The 19,612-nt window shown below is 43.7% G+C and overlaps 1 protein-coding gene across 4 annotated transcripts in view; it reads right to left on the bottom strand.

The window, feature by feature from the left end:
• The window catches only part of PHACTR1 (phosphatase and actin regulator 1), a 242,258-nt gene that overhangs the window by 111,425 nt on the left and 111,221 nt on the right, over window positions 1-19,612 (bottom strand). Inside the window, exon 1 of one of the 4 annotated variants that reach the window (XM_083449479.1) lies at window positions 14,579-14,600. The exons of 2 other annotated variants lie outside the window; for them this stretch is intronic. Coding sequence is in view for 1 of the 2 variants with exons in the window: in XM_083449476.1 (XP_083305602.1) it covers window positions 14,055-14,166 (112 nt within the window). In the remaining variant the exon portion in view is untranslated. Of the gene's footprint in view, window positions 1-14,054; window positions 14,182-14,578; window positions 14,601-19,612 lie in introns of those variants that run through there. One more of the 4 variants, XM_083449476.1, reaches the window with a different exon arrangement.

Genomic DNA, 19,612 nt, shown 5'->3' on the forward strand with positions numbered 1-19,612 from the left:
ATGAGTAGATGGCTATGTTTTGTGGGGTTTGAAATAAATTCAAATGAATACATTTCAGTCTGGACTGGACTGTAAAGTAATCATGTCCCTAAAAGGGAAGGAAGAAAAAGCAAAACAACCACAAATCTAGTGAACAGATTGCCCCTCTGAACAGTGTTATTTTTCTAGAAAAAGAGGTACCAGAACTCACCACGAATGCCTCCCTCATTCTCTTAGAGTGGCAATGGCACCCACCTGAGAGGAGGCAGAATTGAGTTCCAGTGAGTTCCGGCTGAAAAAAAAGCGCTGCCTCTGAACCTGTCCCCAACATGAGAGAATGTCTCCCAACTGGGGCAATCTGGAAGCAGAGAGGCTGCTGTGGAGGAAGACTTAGGTAGCTCTGCAGAAGGGAGTGGAGCCTTTCACAGAATCTGCCTACACTCTGCTTGACTTAGCACCAGTTGTCAATCACGTAGCACTAAATTTTCCCCTCAAATTAGCAGGAACATAAAAAATAATAATAGGCAAGTCAGTTTCTACTCTATGAATAGAATGCTGTTTCTATTTGTGACCTTTGGTTGGCTAGAATGCAAAGCACAGAAATAAAGGAAAGACATTTTTGACAGTATAATTAATATATTCTCTGGAAACTCACTCCCCCTCTGAACAAATGTAAGCTCTTTTGCACAGCATGAAAATCTATGTGAAGAGACTTTGGTGACAAAGGTTGAGGAACCTTGGTGGAACATGGTGACAAAGGTTGAGGAACATGTTTCCTCTTTGGAGAACATTTAGGTCCTTGCAAAACATAATGCCCACAGCCTGCTATTTCTTCCCTGCTCCTAACTTACAGTGCAATCCTGTACCTGTCTACCTAGAAGTAAGTACAACTGAGTTCAGTAGAGCCTTTATCCCCCAGATAATCAGCTATAGGGTTGCAGTCTCATCTTTCATGAATGCATGTTAGGTGAGCACCTACACATCATCAGAAAAGAGAAAATACAACATTGTAAAAAAAAAGACAAAATGGAATCAGATTTGCATAAAAATTACATATGCAATTTTGAATGAACACAGGTAAATTTAGAAATAGTTACTATAATTTAAACAGAAATACAATGCATCTCACCCTAATGGAGAAAGCTGTGACCCGGTGACCTGTTCGGCTGCTCAGGTGGGTTGAACATTCACTGGATTGTATTCAACCAAGTTCTTCTCAGAGTAATCCTAATAAAATTTGTGGACTTGACTACCTTAGCTATGTTAATTTCAACGGGTCTACGCTGAGCTGAATTTAGTTCAATACAATGTTTTGCGTATAGCGCATAGAGGAGGGCAACCCATGGTTTGTGGGCTGCATATGGCCCTCTGGGATCTCTCCCAAACCCCACTCCCTGCCAAAAACTGGACTTTGAGGTTGAGATGGGCACTCAGATTGGAAAGTTTTATAGAGATGAAGGCAGAAGTGGGAAAGAGCCATGCCTGCACAAGCAGAATTGAAGCCGCTGCAAGCAACACTCTTTCCCATTTTTTCCCCTTCAACTCTATGTACTTTTCCAGGGTCAGTGCAGATCTCAAAAGTTGAAAGAGGAAATTCAATGCTTGCAACAGGAAAAAAAAATTAGTGGGCTTTTCTAGGCACAGCCCTTTCACTTCTCTATGGTGTGGATTTTAAGGAGGAGAAGGGAAGGGAAGGGCGACAGAAAAACTGGTTACTTTACTTGCTCTGCTTCATATTACCAAAGGAAAACTCACAAGGATGGAAGACTGAAGAAACCCCAACTAAAGAATCATGGCAAGAAAAATTGATGGACTATGCAGAACTGGCAAAACTGACATATAAGCTACGGGACAAGGATAACTGTGACTTTAAGGATGAATGAGAACCCTTTACAAAGTATCTGACGCAACAAAGCAAACTGGACTCCTTGGCAGGTTTTGAATAAACATTTACAAACCTTCTTTTGATAATAATCAGCTAAATAGTTTGAGGATCTATACAACTTTGTAACATGTAGAAAACAGCATTCTTAGAGAAACCAAAGACTGGAACTGAGGGAAGTCGGGGTGGGGATGGGGGTGGATGAGTTTTTTTGGGGGGGAGGAAAAATGGGGGGGGGACAAGGATATGTTTTTGGATAATATGTCTTGTTATAATTTTGAATAATTTTTTTAAAAAAAAAATTACCAAAGGAAAACTGTTTTATTCCATCATTTCATGCTTGCAATGCCTGCCTTGCTTTCAGGGCGCCAAACAGGAAAAAATAGTGCTACTTCATTTCATTTGGCGATGGCGGAAGAGTGGGGTTGTTGAAATAAAAGCTTTTTGAGAAAAAACTTAAGGAGGGGCAGAAGGGGAAAGGATAGAGGGAAAGAAGGGAGGGAAAGGTAGTGTAAGAGAGAGGGGGGGTAGTCCAGACTGTTATTTTGCAGGTGGGATTCAGGTGTATACTGGCAAATTCAGGTTGCTTAGTTAAAAGTGGATCTGGAACTCTCGCACAATAGGCACACTTCCAAAACGTTGGACTTTTTGCAGTAAGGAAAGTGACAGGAAAATGCACTGGAAAGTGTAGGGAAACAATTGTTTGATCTGATATTGTACAACCTTCTCACAAACAAATCAGAATACATGCAAATCACGAATTAATGCTCAGTATACAGGTCCCCTGACAGCAAACAGAAAGTGCATGTGAATGAGTGTGGCTGTGCATGTGTGAATGGTCTTGTCTACTGCCATGCTGTGCCCCCCACAGTTGCATGTATCTCTTATGGCGGGGAAGGGGAAGAGATTGCTCGCTTCTGATATAGAGGATATGCTCAGATTTTTACTAAACTGAAGTTACCAGAATGTGGGGGAAAGAAGGTTTACCATATAACTGTTTGAAGAATATTGATCTCACAGCTGGGGAGGGGAAACAGCTGCACACGACATGCTTTATACATATAAATGTATGCTTAAAATTATACAACATCCTCATCTTTAAATGCTCTCTCTGCATGACTCTGCAGGCAACGTGAAAGGCATTGGAATTCAAACCAAACATCCTGAAACAAACCCTATCAAAAGCATTAACCATGCTTCAATGAGAATGTTGATGCACTTCCAGGTCAATGAAGCTTATTCTAAGCAAAACATCTGGATCATTGTAAGATGAATGCTTTTTTCTTTTTCTTCTCTGCAAATTTTTGGCTGACGTTTTCATTTCAGTTCCTTTTGAAATTAAAGGGTGGGCAAATTTTACCCTGTGTCTGGATGTTTTGCCGATACATGGCATTGTGGTGTAGCTCAGAAAGACTGGAGTTCAGATCCCTAGCTGGCCACAGAGCTTTCTGAGGGGTTGTTTTAAGGATAAATTAGGTTATCATTATTTATTCTATTTATGATCCTCCTCTCCTTCCAAAGGAGCCCAGTGTAGCAAACATATCAATATTAAAACATTTTTTAAAAAAATCTAAAAATAGTCTAAAAGTGATTTTAAAAAATAAATAAAAACAGTGATCATAGGGTTGCCAGAAACTGTATTTCAGCCAACAACTGCCTGGGTAAACCCAGCTGTTTTTAAATTCTTCCTGAAGCTCAATAATGAGGGGGACAGATGCACCTCACCAGAGAGAGCATGTCACAAATGAGGAACTGCCACTGAAAAGGCCCTGTCATGAACTAAAAAATGCAGTCACAGCACCACACTGAAGAATACTAAATGCTGCAGGTACAACAACAGGCTTTTCAAAACTGAACTTGAGCAGCAATGTCTAGTGGTATCATTCTAATTAAATTAGCGGTACCATCAGGGCTGGACTCTGGAGTGGAATTTCAGGGGGGCCCCACTCAGAAGAGTGAGCAGAAGGTCTCCCCAATACAGAGGGGCTGGTTTACCACATTCAGAAGTAGGCAAATTCACTATCTGAAGATCAGGGTTGGGCGAGGGGAGGGGGTGGGGGAAGTAGTAAGTCCAGAGTCTAAAATTACCTAACTTCACCACTGCATTAAGTAATTTAACAAGTTATCTGCAGAAAGCCTCAAGAACGCCTCTCAATATGTGCTGTTTCTTTTTTCTAATGGACACAGAATCCAGGATGTTGGTCTTGAAGAATGTGGCTGATAGGAGAAAGAGTTCCCATATATGATGGGGAGAAGTCTGTGGATATTAGGTGAAGCACACACATTTCCTGAATGACTATTTATTTTCTTTGGTGTTTGCTGCCCAAAGCTAGGTGGTTTAGTGGGTTGAATGTTAACACCTGCAAAGGCTTTAAATTTTAACTACAGTCTCCCTTTAGGCAAGCTTTTGGAATAACATGTGCTACAAATAAATTGACATGAATGTAAATGATGCTCAATCTCACGTAGGCTGCAGTATGCTTGCATTATATCATAGTTTAACATTCTCTCTCTCTCCACCTCCCCCCAACTTGGCTACTTCTCTAGTTCACCAAACTAGTTTGAATAAGTTTTGTTTTTTGTTTTTTAAAAAAAGATCAGATCCTGTTTGGCTTCACACCATGAAGAACTGCATGTAGAGGCCTGCAAACACATCATCACAGAATGAGCTAAATACTTGTGATGTTATCAGTTGGACTCAGATCCACGCAGATGTCCCTACACCATTTATTCTGCACAGCTGAAAATAAGAGGTGCATGCATGACACAGCAGAAGCTGGTACATGGTTGTGCATTTCAAAGGGGATTGCCAATGCCTTGGCCTTCTTAAAATCCAACTAATCATTTTTCTAGGAACCTCAATTAAGAAATGTCAGATCCCATCAGGGATTAATAGCATAGGAAAGCTGATAGTAGCTTGTTTTAGCCCTTGAGATGATCACGACGCTCACCAAAATGCAAGACTAATATCTTCCCTTGATGAAACCAACTGGAAATTAAGATGTGCATCAATTTGTAACACCGTTGTAGCTCCTTCTCTGCAGCTAAGTAGGCTTGGACCTTGCTGTTATGTGAATAGGAAACTGGCACACACAGCCATCCTGAGCTCCTTGCATGAATGTTATAAATGTAGCAGATAAACACATTGCTGCATAAGCCCCTTGCCCTTGCAATGCTGCTGCCTATTTACAATATGTCCTATGAAACTGGTTCTTAGCCAGATTTGCACATCACACAGAGACAGTGGCTGCTCACATGGCCAGTTCAAATGGGCTCCACTGGACTAAGTAGTGCCCATGGATATTGGCTCTTCCCTACCCACACCGACCCTTTTAATTCTCCCAGTCTCCTGTGTCGTTTTTTGGTGCCTCTCAAGTTGTTGTCCCCCACAGCTGAGTCATACAATGGCCTAATGTGCCTCACATCAGTGGCACCGCTAACTTTTCAAAGCAGTTGGCATGGTTTGGTAGAGCAGCAACTTCAACCTGGATCTCTCATATTTCACCCAAACTTTCCTTCTGTTGTAATGTTGCTGCCTGACACATTGAGGGAGGGAGGCAGTGATTTTCAGAAGCTACAACTATAGCCGAACTCAGGATGCCCCTGAACTTCTGGTTCACAGAAGCCACTGCTCTATCCTCCAACATCAGCTGTAATTAGTTGCCAGCCTTTCTCAAGTGATTTGGCAATTATAAAGTATACAGCTGCTGTCAGCATGGCGCAGAGGGTACAGTCCCTGCCTGTGTATTTTAAGAAAGAAGGGACACCCACACAATGTATAACACGGAGAAACAAAAGGCAAGTGCTTTTTGGATACAAACTTAAAAGTGGCACATTTAATAAATAAGCTATAGTTAAAAAAAGAAGTCAAAGCAACGTATTGCCATATGTTAAATAATAACACCATTGCACAAGCTCGTAGATGAGGTTTGCTTGTTCTCTTTCCCTTCGCTGCATGCCTCATCACATCTAACCTCTGGGGTTTTGTGAGACTGAAAGTTACCCTTTTATAGAACATGTAATTGAATAGAGATTTCAAAAGAACTTGCTTTCTAATGGATGTCAACCGGTTGTGATTAATTCCTTCTTTCAGCCTGGCTCTGCTCACGCTCTCTCTCCACCCCCATCCAAACTAATGTTATTCTAAATAAGTAAATAAAGAGAATTTAAGGTCTAAAGAGACAAACTGCTAAGCACTGCTGCTGCAATCTGTATACATCCCTGGATGAGCTCAGAACAAATATATTTGACATGAATAGAGGCTGAGCAGCCGTATTAATGCTTGACGGACCAATCACGATCTTTTCAAACTGAATTTCAACCCCTCCCCCCCTTCTTTTATGTATGGCTAGAGAAAGAGACTGTACAAAAAGTAAATGACAGTCATGTCAGTCCATAAGAAAAATCCATTTTAAGTCAGTATCTTCATTAGGCCAGCCAAAATGTCACAAAATATCCCCAGAACTCTTCATCACATTAGAAAGCGGGAGGGGTATGAAAACTTACCACTTGCATGGAAGATGTTATTTATACTTTCTGCAATAGGTTCTATATTTTTTTTAAATAAATGCTATAAAGCTCTTAAGCAGGGTGGGGAGGCCCAAGTTTACCCTAGCAGGGCCAACCGAAGTAATTTTCATATTGAAATTTTATTATGATAAGACCTCAAGAGCCTTTAAAAAAAGAAAAAAGAAATGCGTAAGTCATAACCTGTGCAGTGTAGGGTTAGATTTTGGGCCTAGAGGAAAGGCAAAAAATTAAATGCAATACTTTTTTAAAAAGTGAAACAGAGCAGTCCAACAGCCCAATCCTATGCATGTTTACTCAGAAATAAGTCTCATTGGTTCCAGGGGTTGCTCATCATAAGAAAAAGGGGTAGAGACCTTTTCCTGTTCTATTGCTGTTGTCACAACAGAAGCTGAAAATTCAGGAAATGGGCCTGGCATTTCTCTGAGGAGGGCCAATTCCCACAAGTAAGGCTCCGACAGTGTGATTGTCTGCAGCAGGAAGCTAAAAGAAATTCGCAGAATATTGTACTGACAAGTCATTTTTAAAAGCAGAACACTATGGTCTAATTCACTCTAATTGGCCTTTTCATTCCGACATTTGTGAGACACAGATCCTGAACACATGCAATAACATCACATTCAACAGCAGGGTGAAAGGCAAAGCGACAGCTTTAAATAACACCCCTGCCTTGTGGAAAGCTAAGCAAAGAGGGAGGGAGAGGGGTTTGGAAGCTCCAAAGCAGCTACAAATCTGGCCACAACCAGTTCAACACGACAGAGGGAGATGTTACAGTACACACCAAGAATTTGGTTTTATTGGCTTCAACGTTTGCTCACTGAATGCCTCTCTTATAAGGGCTCTGTATATGTATGGCAAGGACACAGACTCTATAGTATATACTCTGTTTTTACATATAATTCACTTTCATATAAAAACACTAGTCGGAATGGCCTTCCTTCAAACAAGCAATTAACCAAATCATATTTCAAAATATTATTGCTCTTTCATTATTTGAAGATATCAGGTATGAACACCCCATCCACCTGAATGTATTAGCATTCTATAAGCAGTGCTTATATTTACAGTAAACACCATTTTGCAATTAACCTACCCAGGTTTTTAAAATGCATGGTGCCTTGAAATGAGGGGTGGGGAATCAATCTATTTCTCCATTTCACAGGCAGTAATAAAACAATTTCACTTTAAATGTAGTGGCCTTTTTTACAATTCCATTTCTCCTTTGAAATAATAAGAGCTTGACTCACCCAGCTATGGATGTGTTCCCCTCCTTGCTGATACTTAGCACAGCTGTAACACTGTAGGTAGTATTAGGTCACATGTGCACTACACATTTAAAGCAGTACTTTAAACAGCTGTGCCTTCCCCAAAGGATCATGGGAACTGTAGTTTGTTAAGGTACTGAGAATTGTTAGGAGAGTTGCCATTTTCAGAGTGGTTTCACATTGAATCCCTTTTACACAGAAGGAGGTTCAGAATCTTCAGCTGGTGCACAATTCGGCAGCCAGGTTGCTCACTGGGGCAGGATGGTTTGAGCATATTACACCAATCCTGGCCCAATTGCACTAGCTGCCAATTAGTTTTCAGGCCCATTTCAAAGTGCTGGTTTTGACCTATAATGCTTCCAACAGCTCAGGACCACAGTATCTCAAGGACCGCCTCTCTCCATATGAACCTACCTGGACGCTGCCATCATAATCTGAGGCCCTTCTTTATGTGCCTCCTCCATGAGAGGTCTGGAGGGTAAGCAACACAATTGTGGAATTCGGGTGGCACCTTCATTATACACCTTTAGGTGCCAAGCAAGAACATTCATCTTCAATCAGGTCTTTGACTGATTAACATCCCATATATTTTTAAATGTGTTTGTGTGAGGGGGGCTTTTTGGAATTAGGAAAGGGATGGAAAAATAAATACTGGATATTGTCCAATCACTGTGTAGAAAAAAATGGAATTGTATGCTAATCACTGATGTTAAGAAAGTGATGAGTTGTTTTGACCTTACCCAGAGAACAGTTTGATTCTGACCTACAAGCTGCCTGTATATCAGTCAAAAGCAAATAGACTGTTGCCATTAATTATGAAGGCATCTCAAAAGTATGCAGAACTTATTCTCTGAAATAGAGAACGAAAGAAAAGATACCCCTGTTATGATGGAGAGACAAAACACAAGCCTGCACATTTGATAGGTCCAAATCAAAAGCTGACTTTAAAGGTGTACCACATCCTTCGAAAGAACAGAGAATCATGAAGATATGAGTGGTTCTGCTTCACATGGGCTTATGCAAACATTTTATGTAGTTCCATGCAGGTTTGGAAACAAACTCACAACATAGAAACAGTTTCAGCATTTTACACGCTGAAGTAGGCCACATCCGGTGGCTGTCATGTTAAAATGAAGCCGTGTTTTGATGGGAAAAACCTTAAGGTGTCCTGCAGGTCTTCAAAACAGAATATGTAGACAATATGAAAGCAGCAGACTTTCACAGAGAGTGAAGCTCCAAACTATGGGTGGCCTTCAACAAACAACTCTTCCTCACCTTGTGTACTGTTGTTGCTAGATCTGCTTCAGCAGCCAATTTGCAGCTATCGACACCCGCTTCCCTATGGTTGGCCTCATGCCACTCAGGAAACATGTTTATGAAGGAACCAGATGGGTCAGATTAATGATATGTTTCCAGCCCATAGTTAACACTGCACAGCCAGGTGGGAAGGCAGTGTTTACTTGGGATGTAACCACATCTCTCACCTTGCCTATGTTTTCCCTTCCTAGATCATTATGTTATAGAGCGGCACTGGATTGTGCTGAGAGGAAGAAGTTCTGGACTATTGTGGGATGATACACATTGGCGCTGAGGCGGGCCTACTTCTCCCATTATCATATTTATACTGAGAAACATGTGGCAAACAATACATGGATCTTAAAGCATCAACTCTAGTCATGCAGCATGAAACTCTCATATTCATTCACATTCCTGCCCCAAATGGTGTCCAAAAATGTGACTAATTCACAGTAAAGTAGCATTTGTGTAGGAATTTGCAAAGCACCCCTGAGTGAAACTATGGCTATGTACACACCATGCATTTAAAGCCCCCCCCCCCAAATCCTAGGAACTGTAGTTTGTTAAGGGTGCTGTGGGGATAAACTACAGTTCCCATTATTTTGGGGGGAGAAAAGTGCTGTGGATGTATTCTGCGTATGCAGGGCTCTTTTTCGGCTGAAACTTGCCGGAACTCAGTTCTGGCACCTCTCAGGTGGGTGCCATTGCCATTCTAAGAGAAGGAGGTATTCCTGATGAGTCCCGGCACCTCTTTTTCTAGAATAACAACACTGTGTGTATGTAAGCCTTCAAAGGGGTGCTCCTCAACAGAACGCTCTATGCCTTCTAAATCAAAGGTAGGGGAACTGCAGCCCTTCATAGAATCATAAAGTTGGAAGGGACCCAAGGGTCATCTAGTCCAACCCCCTGCAATGCAGGAATTTCAACTAAAGCATCCATGACAGATGCCCATCCAACCTCTTCTTAAAAACCTCCAAGGAAGGAGAGTCTACCCTCTTCCAAGGGAATCTGTTCCACTGTTGAAAAGTTTGACACTCAATTCCCATCAGCCCCACTCATCAGGGCCAATGGTCAGGAATGTTGGGAGCTTGTCGTCTGCTACATTTGGAGGCCCAGAGGTTACCTATCCCTGTTCTAAAGAGAAGACTACCTGGTTGGTAGGAAAGGGGAGGTGGCCAGTGTTAGGAGCCAGGCGAAAGAGAGAGAAAGCGATGACAAGAAGCTTCCATCTCAGCCCTGCCCTGTTATAGCCAGCAAACATTAAGCTGTTGACTTAGCAGGAACAGGCAGAGGTTAGGGTTTTGTAACAAGAAATAGAAAAGAATGTACTACTTAAAATATATATTAAAAAATAGCTGCTTTAGCTCCTTGAGCCCAATTCTTTGCTTGCAGCCTTCTAGCTAAAGCCAGCAGCAGATGTGGTTCAACAAGAACAGTCTCTGAGAGCCACAATGTGAATTATGTCGTGCTCTTCATTGTGCAGTGTTGGACTTTGGCTGCTCTGCACAGTAGACTAATGAGCTGAATTTAGCTATTTTGGGAAATTATATAGAATTGCGTTCCAAAGGGGCGGGGGATGAATTCTGGTAAAACAGAAAAACACTGGCAGCCTGGCATGCCCCCAAATCATGTCAGTTCTTTCCAAAGTTTTTAATAAAACAAAAAACAACAAAAAACCCACGAAGATGAAAACATTAAGGGCAGGGGTCAGGTGTGTCTTTGCCCTTTGTTTTGTAATTCTGTAGAATGCAATGAGATTAACTGCAATGAAAACAAATTGTGCCTTCACTGGGCTGATGACCTAATCAGATAACGGGCACTGCCATTATTTACTAGGGGTGTGGTAGAATGACTCCAGTCCCTCCTCATGGACAGGTGATCAGGGCTCTTAAAGCTGTTCGTTGTCCAGCCCACACGCTCAAAAAGTGACTCTGGCTGGGTGCAGACATAATGCAAATTGAACCCATAGTGTGATTGGTGCTTCCAAACACAGAACAGGCAAGTTCAAGTTTAGAACTGCTTTTGTTTCCCACCTGCCCAGGAGTGAGTTCCATCACTCCCATGCCCGTGATGTCAACAGCCTCTCGAGGCCAAGTTATGGCTCTAACCATGGTTTGTCAACGATCCAGATGTAAAAGCAAATGAATCAGCACATAATGTTTTTTGCACTGACATCAGCAGGCTGCACTGGAAGATGCTAGCCTAACAGCAGCCAAGAGATTTGTCTGGTTCTTACTGAGCAAGGTCAGCGCTGCCATGCAGCAGGAGGAAGCAACCTGCTTGAGACAGCACCACAATGGGAGGATAGATGAAGCAAGGAATTGGGTGGCGCTGTGGGTTAAACCAGAGCCTAGGACTTGCGGATTAGAAGGTCAGTGGTTCGAATCCCCGCAACGGGGTGAGCTCCCATTGCTCGGTCCCTGCTCCTGCCAACCTAGCAGTTCAAAAGCACGTCAAAGTGCAAGTAGATAAATAGGTACCGCTCTGGCGGGAAGGTAAACGGCGTTTCCGTGCGCTGCTCTGGTTTGCCAGAAGCGTCTTAGTCATGCTGGCCACATGACCCAGAAGCTGTATGCCAGCTCCCTCAGCCAATAAAGTGAGATGAGCACCGCAACCCCAGAGTCGGTCACGACTGGACCTAATGGTCAGGGGTCCCCTTAAACTTTAAAAAATGTTGGTCCTAGTGCAAGTAGGGGGCACCATTTGGGCTCTGCTTCAGGCTGAATGTCTTGGACAGGCTCCATGACTGAGAGTGCCCCTCCAGCCTGACTGAGCTGCCACTGCGTGGCCATTTGTGGTAAAGGCAAGCTTTCGCCTCCCCACAAAAGTGGGTGGCAGTTCTTCCCAGTGAGCTGCTTCATTAGCTGCTGCTGTTCAAAGCTAGGAGAAGTTGCAACCCAGCCGTAGGAGCCAACTCCTAGGGGCTGAGGGACTTTGGCCCCACTCAATAAAGTATTTGAGGGGGCTGGGCCCCCCTAAAGTTGATGGGCATTGCCATTCAAATGGTGTGTGTGCACCATGTCATGTGGTTGATTGTGTGGTGCAGGTGGGACTTAACCCCCCCCCCCATTTTATTCAAGTTGGCACCACTGGACCCAGCAAACACAAGATGCTGTAGCATTATGAGAACTATGTGGGTGAGGACTTGGTCAGCAATCTGGTTGGGAGACCAGTGTAAGCTGTGTCTCTGTGTGTTTGATTAGAAAGAGCTCCTTGCATGTGCAGTGTTGTTGCTCACACTGAAGGGAGAAAACTATTCTGCTTCATTATACCCTGATCCCCAACCCAGTTAAGTCAAAAGTGCTTGGATATAAGCTGATTTATTCCTTTTACCACAAGAAAGCTGACTTTGAACAGAATTTTTTTGGGATCACAGAGACCTACTTCCTGAAGGGATGTATTTAGGGTTGAGGTGCCAGTCAGCAGGCAAAGGCAGCAGGGCAAACAGCCCAAACAAATCCTTAGGAAGGAAGAAGGTAGATAATGCCTCTTCAGCTTCCCTCAACACCCACCACTCCTGTTATAAAAGTGAAGAGTCTTCTCTGGACCTTCTCGAACTAACTAACAACATCCCACTCACTCACCCCTCTTTTACTTGTGTCCTCCCGCAAGGATTTGTTTCTGCCTAAATCTTTGTGCTCCCTATTCCCAGTCGAGTTCCAGCACCTTGTTGTTTCAGGTTCCACCAGGCCAAGGAGAGTGGGAATTCCTCCCTCAACCCCCAGCCTGAGGACCGCTTTCCCTCATGGGGAAACTCTCAGGGACTGCCTGTCAGTGCTGGGTGCAGCTAGAGGCAAAAGTGGGTGAAGCAAACAACGTCCTTCCAAGCTCTGCACCATCAGCCTACAGCCACACCAAAGCCAGAGGTTTCTGCGCTCACGTCTTTACACTTAGCTGCCCACTCAGTCACACAGGAGGTAGGATCACACTTCAAGGGCACATTGCAGCCAGGCAAAAGAACTCAAAGTAAGCGCTTGGAGTGGCGTGGGGAGAATCCTGAGGACCAGAGGGAGAGAGAGTGAGTCCTGGAGGGCCAATCCTGGTTCTGAGGTTCTGCTTCCCCACCCTGGCACCAGTTTCCTTCTAGGCCCCATCCTACCTGCCAGCTTCCCTAGGTAGAGGGTGGCACCCTCAAACAGCTGATAACTCAGTCCTGACATGTAGGAAGCTGCCTTTATTTCCATTGTACTCATCCAGAGTGTAATGCATAGAAGTTAAAACTGGACTCGGACTCCTCTAACAAGAATCCTACTTGTTTCTGGAGAAAACTCCCCCCCCCCCTTTATTTTCAGACACTTCCACCACACTCTTAGAATACTATTTATTTATTACATTTTTATCTCAAACTTCCTCCAAGGAACTTGGGCTCTACTCTCCCATTTTATTTTCACAACAACCCTGCGGAGGTTAAGGTAGGCAGAGAGTGAGAGTGTGTGGAAGTCTTATGCAAGACTGTACAGTGAGCTTAAAGGCTGATCTCATGGCTGAGGTAATTGAACTCCAAGTCTCCCCACTCCAAATCTCTCTCACATACTAGCCAGTCACTGCAGTACATTTTTTAAAGTGAATCATGTTGCAGCAAAGCCCTCTCATCTACCACCAATACCATCAATGGTACCATTAGCAAAAGGCAAAGGATTTATACCTGAAGGGAAACCAGTGTGTATCAATGGCACCACTAGTAACAGAATATTGATATCTTTTCCTGTTCTTTTTTGGTACACAGAGGCTACACATGCCTGCCCCCCCCCCCCCCCCGGTTTTGATGTGTCCTCTAAATAACTCTGTTTTCCAGAGGATCATGTATGCTAGGATCCATCATTTACTGCACACCTCAGTTTGGGTCAGAATTCCATTTCCTGGTCTGCAAATCCTGGTTGCCAGAACTGTTCCTGCCCTCCACTCATTCATACATGCTGCGTTTGGGGGCAGGCACAGGCAACAGCTGTCATGGACAACTGTGGCTGATCTATACAATCAGACGGAAAGATCTTGTAAATTCAAACAAAATGGATAAAGAACCAGGAGGTGATGTTGAGCGGCAGAGGGAGAGGGAAAATTCGACTCGATAGCAACAGAAACGCGTATTTTATCATCTTGCCTACCTGATTTGAAAGACCACAAAGCTTCTTTCACATTCTCTGGCTCTCCCAGCAACAGCTGTGCCTTCTGAAACTGAGCAACAGTCCCTTTAAGTGCCGTGCTCTGAAAGCACATGCATACACTACACAACCAGACTTGCAGTGCTGCCAGTCCAGCCCCTTCTTTTTTGGATTCAGCTGATGGGGAGCAGGAGAGGGAAGATGGCAAGCGGCAATTCTTCACCAGCTAACTCACAGAGAAGCCTGAGCAAAACAAATCTAATTAGCAGCCTCAAAAGGCACCGAGAGACGACGCAAAAGGGCGATGATGTTTGATTTTCAACTTGTGCCTCTCCCCGTTCCGATATACCCTATAAATAAAAGAAGTCCCTTTCACAGAACCCTTGTGGTTTCCAGCCATGCCAGCTGCTACCCCCTTTCTCTCCCCCTCCCCCCCTCCCCGGCTTTCTCAGTCACCAGAAAGAATGAAAAAAGTAATAATGCATGGCAAGTGTGGAAGCTGAGAGGAATGAGATTGCTGTACTTACCTCCACCAGGCAACGATTCCTAGCTCCTGGCAGAGGTCTCCAAGGAGCAATTCATTTTGTACAAAATTAGATGCAACCAGTTTCAGAAGCAGCGCGTGATTGTGAAGGGTGGGGGGGAGAAACCACAGGTCCAGCCTATTCACCTTACGCACTTGCCCTTTCCCTGTCCAATTCCACAGCTTTCTACTATAAATCAAGCCTCCATGTGGCTGCTGCAGCAACTGTCTCCTTCAGATGCATCTGCATGGAAATAGCATGCTACTTTCTTTGGGGTGGGGTGGGGAAATAAGTTTTAAATACAATTTGTTCTGCTTTTTAATATGCAGTTTGTCTCCTTCTGCAGGGAATTACTCAGCCAGTCACATGACTCAAAGTAGCACAATTATATAATTCAAACTGGGCTCAGGCTGTTGTGGGGAGAGGGGGGGGGGTTACATTCTGGGAAGCCACAATCGAATCACAGCAACATGGAATAGTGTGTTCTAACAAAGCAGGCTCCATGGTTGTTTTCACCACTCCTTTCCATAAGGGGAAATCAAGGACCTGCACTGTTCAGCATCAACTTCACCTGCCCCCAAATTGGAGAGCAATACAAAAGACCACAGGAAGTCCAGAAAACAACCAAGTTGGCTAAAACTGCCAGCTTTTGGGTGGAGGCACTGAGTGTTTCTTACTAGGCTGTATGTGTATTTTAAGATTTTGCACAAGTGCAATCTGAGCCTTCCTGACTACAACTGTGGGCTCTAAACAAAGCTTGCCCACAGAGTCATCCTCAAAAAAATTCATGGTGGGTGAAACTTTGCACTGCCCAGCACCTTTTCATTTATTCTGCTGTTGCTCAACATTGGGGGAAGGGAGTGTCTGCTGTTTTATCCTCACAATAGCCTTGCAAGGCAGGACAGAAAGAAAAGGTGGTATTCATTTTAAGTCCTATTCACAATAGAAGTAGTAAACATGATTAACTTGAGGCTATTGGTTTCAGTGGGTCTAGTCTGACTACAATGTAGCTGAATACAACCCAGCGATTGATCAAGGCTACAGTTTAAGCTCCACTGCTGAGCAGAAATGAACTCCGCTCTCCACAATCCTGACTCAAGTCTCAGCTCCTCCAAGTCTTCCAGAGCAAATGTTTAATTTCGCTGGATTGCACTGAATACTTCCACTGGACTTTGCAGTGCCCCATTTCAGCCGCTCACACATTTTTAACGCCTTTACCGAACTGTCAGCACTACTTAATTTATACTATACTTTGCTTATTAATTAGTGCCCCCTTTTTTGCCATTTGATCCAGCTAATGGATTTCTCTGTGCAATTGGTTTAATGGCTTTGATACTTAAATTAATTGATTGCTTTCGCTCTTCAGAGCCTTTTCCGAGGACATCGCTCTCCATAAAGACCTCACCTAAAAACCACTCAGCTGGTGGCAATACACTGGTAACCTCTTTCAAACACTTTGTAAGCTAGACCTTTGGTGAAGGAAATCTGGAGCAAGTCAAGAACTGTATCAGCTCTGCCCACTGTGAAATCCACGGATGGCGATCCCAACAACCCTTTCTTCACAAAAGTAGGGAAGACACAAACATGGAACACATGGACCCTTTGCGATACTTTCATTCCACCTACCCTATCTCAAGGGCAGAGTCGGGCTGTTTCCAACAGCCTAGCTCAGGCAAAGGCAAACTCAGCCCTCCAGATGTTTTGGGACTACAACTCCCATCATCCCTAGTTAACAGGACCAGTGGTCAGGGATGGTGGGAGTTGTAGTCCCAAAACATCTGGAGGGCCAAGTTTGCCTATGCCTTGCCTAGCTCAGTGTCTGGAGCATTAGACTCTCAAGGTCGTGGGCAAAAGATTCCTGCATTTCAGGGGGTTGGACTAGAGGACCTTCAGGGACCCTTCCAATTCTACAATTCTGTGGTTTTATGTTGCTACCTCTTCACTGCTGTTCCACCTCCTCCACAGTCACAGTGCTGCTTCCACTTCTCCTGGGTGCACTGCTACCATTTTTTCCTCCTTCCCAGCTGTGTGTGGAGCAGCCTCACCCACTGCCCATTCACTGAAAGTGGACTTTTATAGAACAGAATGGGAGGAGGAGGAGAGAGAAGCTGGGGCTGCCTGTCACTCACTGTGATTGGAGGGGTGGGGCAGAAAGAGCTCATATACTCCTGAAGTCAGCCCTGCCCATGATTAAGGAGTTTCCCCTTGGTATGCAATTCCTCCCATTATTTCCACAAAAACCTCTGAAATAAAATCTACACAAATTACTTGTGGGAAATGCATTCAAACTGCCTGAATCACATCACTCTGATTCCTATAGCTGTATCAATTATACTTAAGGATGCCACTGCCTTCAAAAGCAGAATCGCCATCATGATGGATTTATATTGAAGCAAATGTTACCTGAATATTCTATATTCAAGAATGCAAGCACCCTGAGTGCGACAAGGCACGGTTGGGAAAATAATAGAATCATAGAATTGTAGAGATGGAAGGGACCCCAAAGACCATCCAGTCTAACTCCCTGCAATGCAGGAATCCTGCCCACAGCCATTCTTGTGTGGGCTTAAACCACCAACCTTCTGGTTAACAGCCAGATGCACTGACCCACTGTGCCACCACGGGGAATGCTTAAATAGTTAGCTTATTTATTTTCATCAATTTATATCCTGCCTTTCCACCTGTGAATGCCCAAGGCAGCTAATGCTATACAATTTAAAAACATAAGAGGCTGTCTTGTGCTGAGTCAGACCACTAGTCCGTCAGACCACTGGTCCATCTTGCTCAAGATGGACAGAGCTCTGTAGGGTTTCATTCCTAGCCTTCCCTGCAGATGCTGAGGCATTCTGCATGCAAAGCAGCTGTTCTATCACTAAGCTATAGCCCTTCTCCAAGAAAAACAATAATCAATAAAAGATTTTTTTAGAAAAAGAAAACATGCTCTGCAAGCAGACAGAGCAGAAGTCATCAACCAGACAGATTAACAAATGCTTGCCAAAGTGTCCTTAGGAGGTGATGAAAGAAGACCCACAAATGGATTCTTCATGGCAGAGTTCCACGTCCTGGGTGCAGCCACAGTCAGGGTGACTTTCCATCCAGTGATCCTACCAAATGTACCTCTGACAAAGGTGGACAAATCATACCCACTTCAAAAAATCACAACAAAAATCTCAAGAAGCCTCTTGAGGAGTATTTTAATTTAATTTCCAACATAAAATCTATTGGAAGCAAGAGAGAAGTGCTAGATATAGTCTCAGTGCTTTGCTTTTTTTCTAAAAAAAAAATATGTTTAGAGGAACTCTCATTTTCCTACCCATATTGAAATACTGCCCCGCAATGAGGCCAAACTTAGATTCTCAAAATGTTTAGGGGTATGCGTCCCCCCTGAAAAAAGTACTGTATAGACTGAATGTCATAAGGCAGCTTTAATATGGAGGACAACACTGAAACACTGGTTTGAATCCCCCCCCTTTCCTTCTCTTGCACTTACATGGCAACTACCACACTTCTGGGAATTATTTCCACCCTCAACTTTACTTAAACTGACACCTAGGCTTTGCATGCCTAGTTTGAAAACTGTTACTGCTGAAAGTAAAAGCTATAGATAGCATTTGAATAATGACAAAACTATGCACCGTCAGCCATTCAAACTATGAGGGAGTAAGCTCTGCTGAACTTGTGATTCCCAGCAATATAAAAGCCATACTGTCTCTAAAAGGAGTTTCAGGAACTTTTGAAAGCTGATTTGCATCCCAGGAGAGAAGGAGGCAAAGCAGACACACTGGGTTTCACTTTTAATGACCCTGTTCCCTTGGAAAGGACAAGGGGGACAGGGCCAAAATGGATAAAGGAGGCTCAAGGTCATGTTACCCACCGTTCTGTCACCTCTAGGAGCTTGCAAAGACTCTACTCCTCCATGAACTCCTCTCTGCTAAATCCCAACAACACCATCATGCGAGCACACCCATTGAACTCAACGCTACTTATTTCAGATTACGGTAAACTTGTGAAGGAAGATTGTGGCTGCCAGTGCCTGTTTCTCTCCCACTGCATGATGGGACAGGAAGAAAAAGGCTGACAGCAGCAGAAAGGAGGAGAGAAAGGTTTTTTTGAAAGACTTTCAGAGGGGATCTACATCAAGGCCTTTCTTTTGAAAAAACCTTCTTTCACAAAGGCCAGTTGCTCTTTGATAAATAAGCGTTACAGTAATGCTAATTAAACAATTGCTTAAAAAAATATTCCCGGGTGCGTGTGTGATTTAGAAATGGCTACCGAGGTAGCCTCCAGTTACCTGCACCCACATGCAGCGATGCATACGGCTTAATGGCCTTATAGGGGAACCCCCGTTTAGATGATAGCATGCTTTACTTCAAGGGGTATTGTTTGCAGTCCCAAACTCTTATCCATTCAAGTTTTCTAGGAAGCATGAAGATGTGGCTCTGGGATACCTTAAACTTCAGCAAACATATATAGACATTTAATTTTAACAAAGTAAATTTGGTTCGGAATTATTTTAACATGAAGCCAGCAGTGTCGGGGCCGCTTCTTTTTAAAGTTCTTAGAATGCCAAGAAACTGCAGCACATCACTGGTCTTTGTTAAGGTGTTAACTGCCTACTGATTAAAGATCATAATCACAAAAGGCAATGAAGCAGAGAAGGAACACACAAAATAATGAAACTGCTAGCAATAAAAGATATGCTCAATTGCACTACCCATATTGTTTGCTCTGAGTGGCTTTGTCCACCTCTTATATCCAGTCTGCTTAAACCAAATGCTGTACACCGGTGAGACTATACTCTCTGTTCCTTTGGCAATCAGTAGCATGCATCTGTTGGCAGGGCATAATGGTGTCACTTAGCTGACCTAACATCTGCATTGCTGTGGCATACCAGGAAGTGAAAGGAGGTGGCGAGGTCAGCATGGTGCAAACGTACTGGTGGAAGCAGCAGACTGGCTTCGCCGGTGTGCTTGCACCACACTGCACACTGCACCACACTGACCTCACTGCCGTCTCACACTTTCCCCTATCCCTCCT

Source organism: Podarcis tiliguerta, assembly GCF_965153285.1.
Source record: "Podarcis tiliguerta genome assembly, chromosome: 7".
Lineage (NCBI taxonomy): Eukaryota > Metazoa > Chordata > Lepidosauria > Squamata > Lacertidae > Podarcis > Podarcis tiliguerta.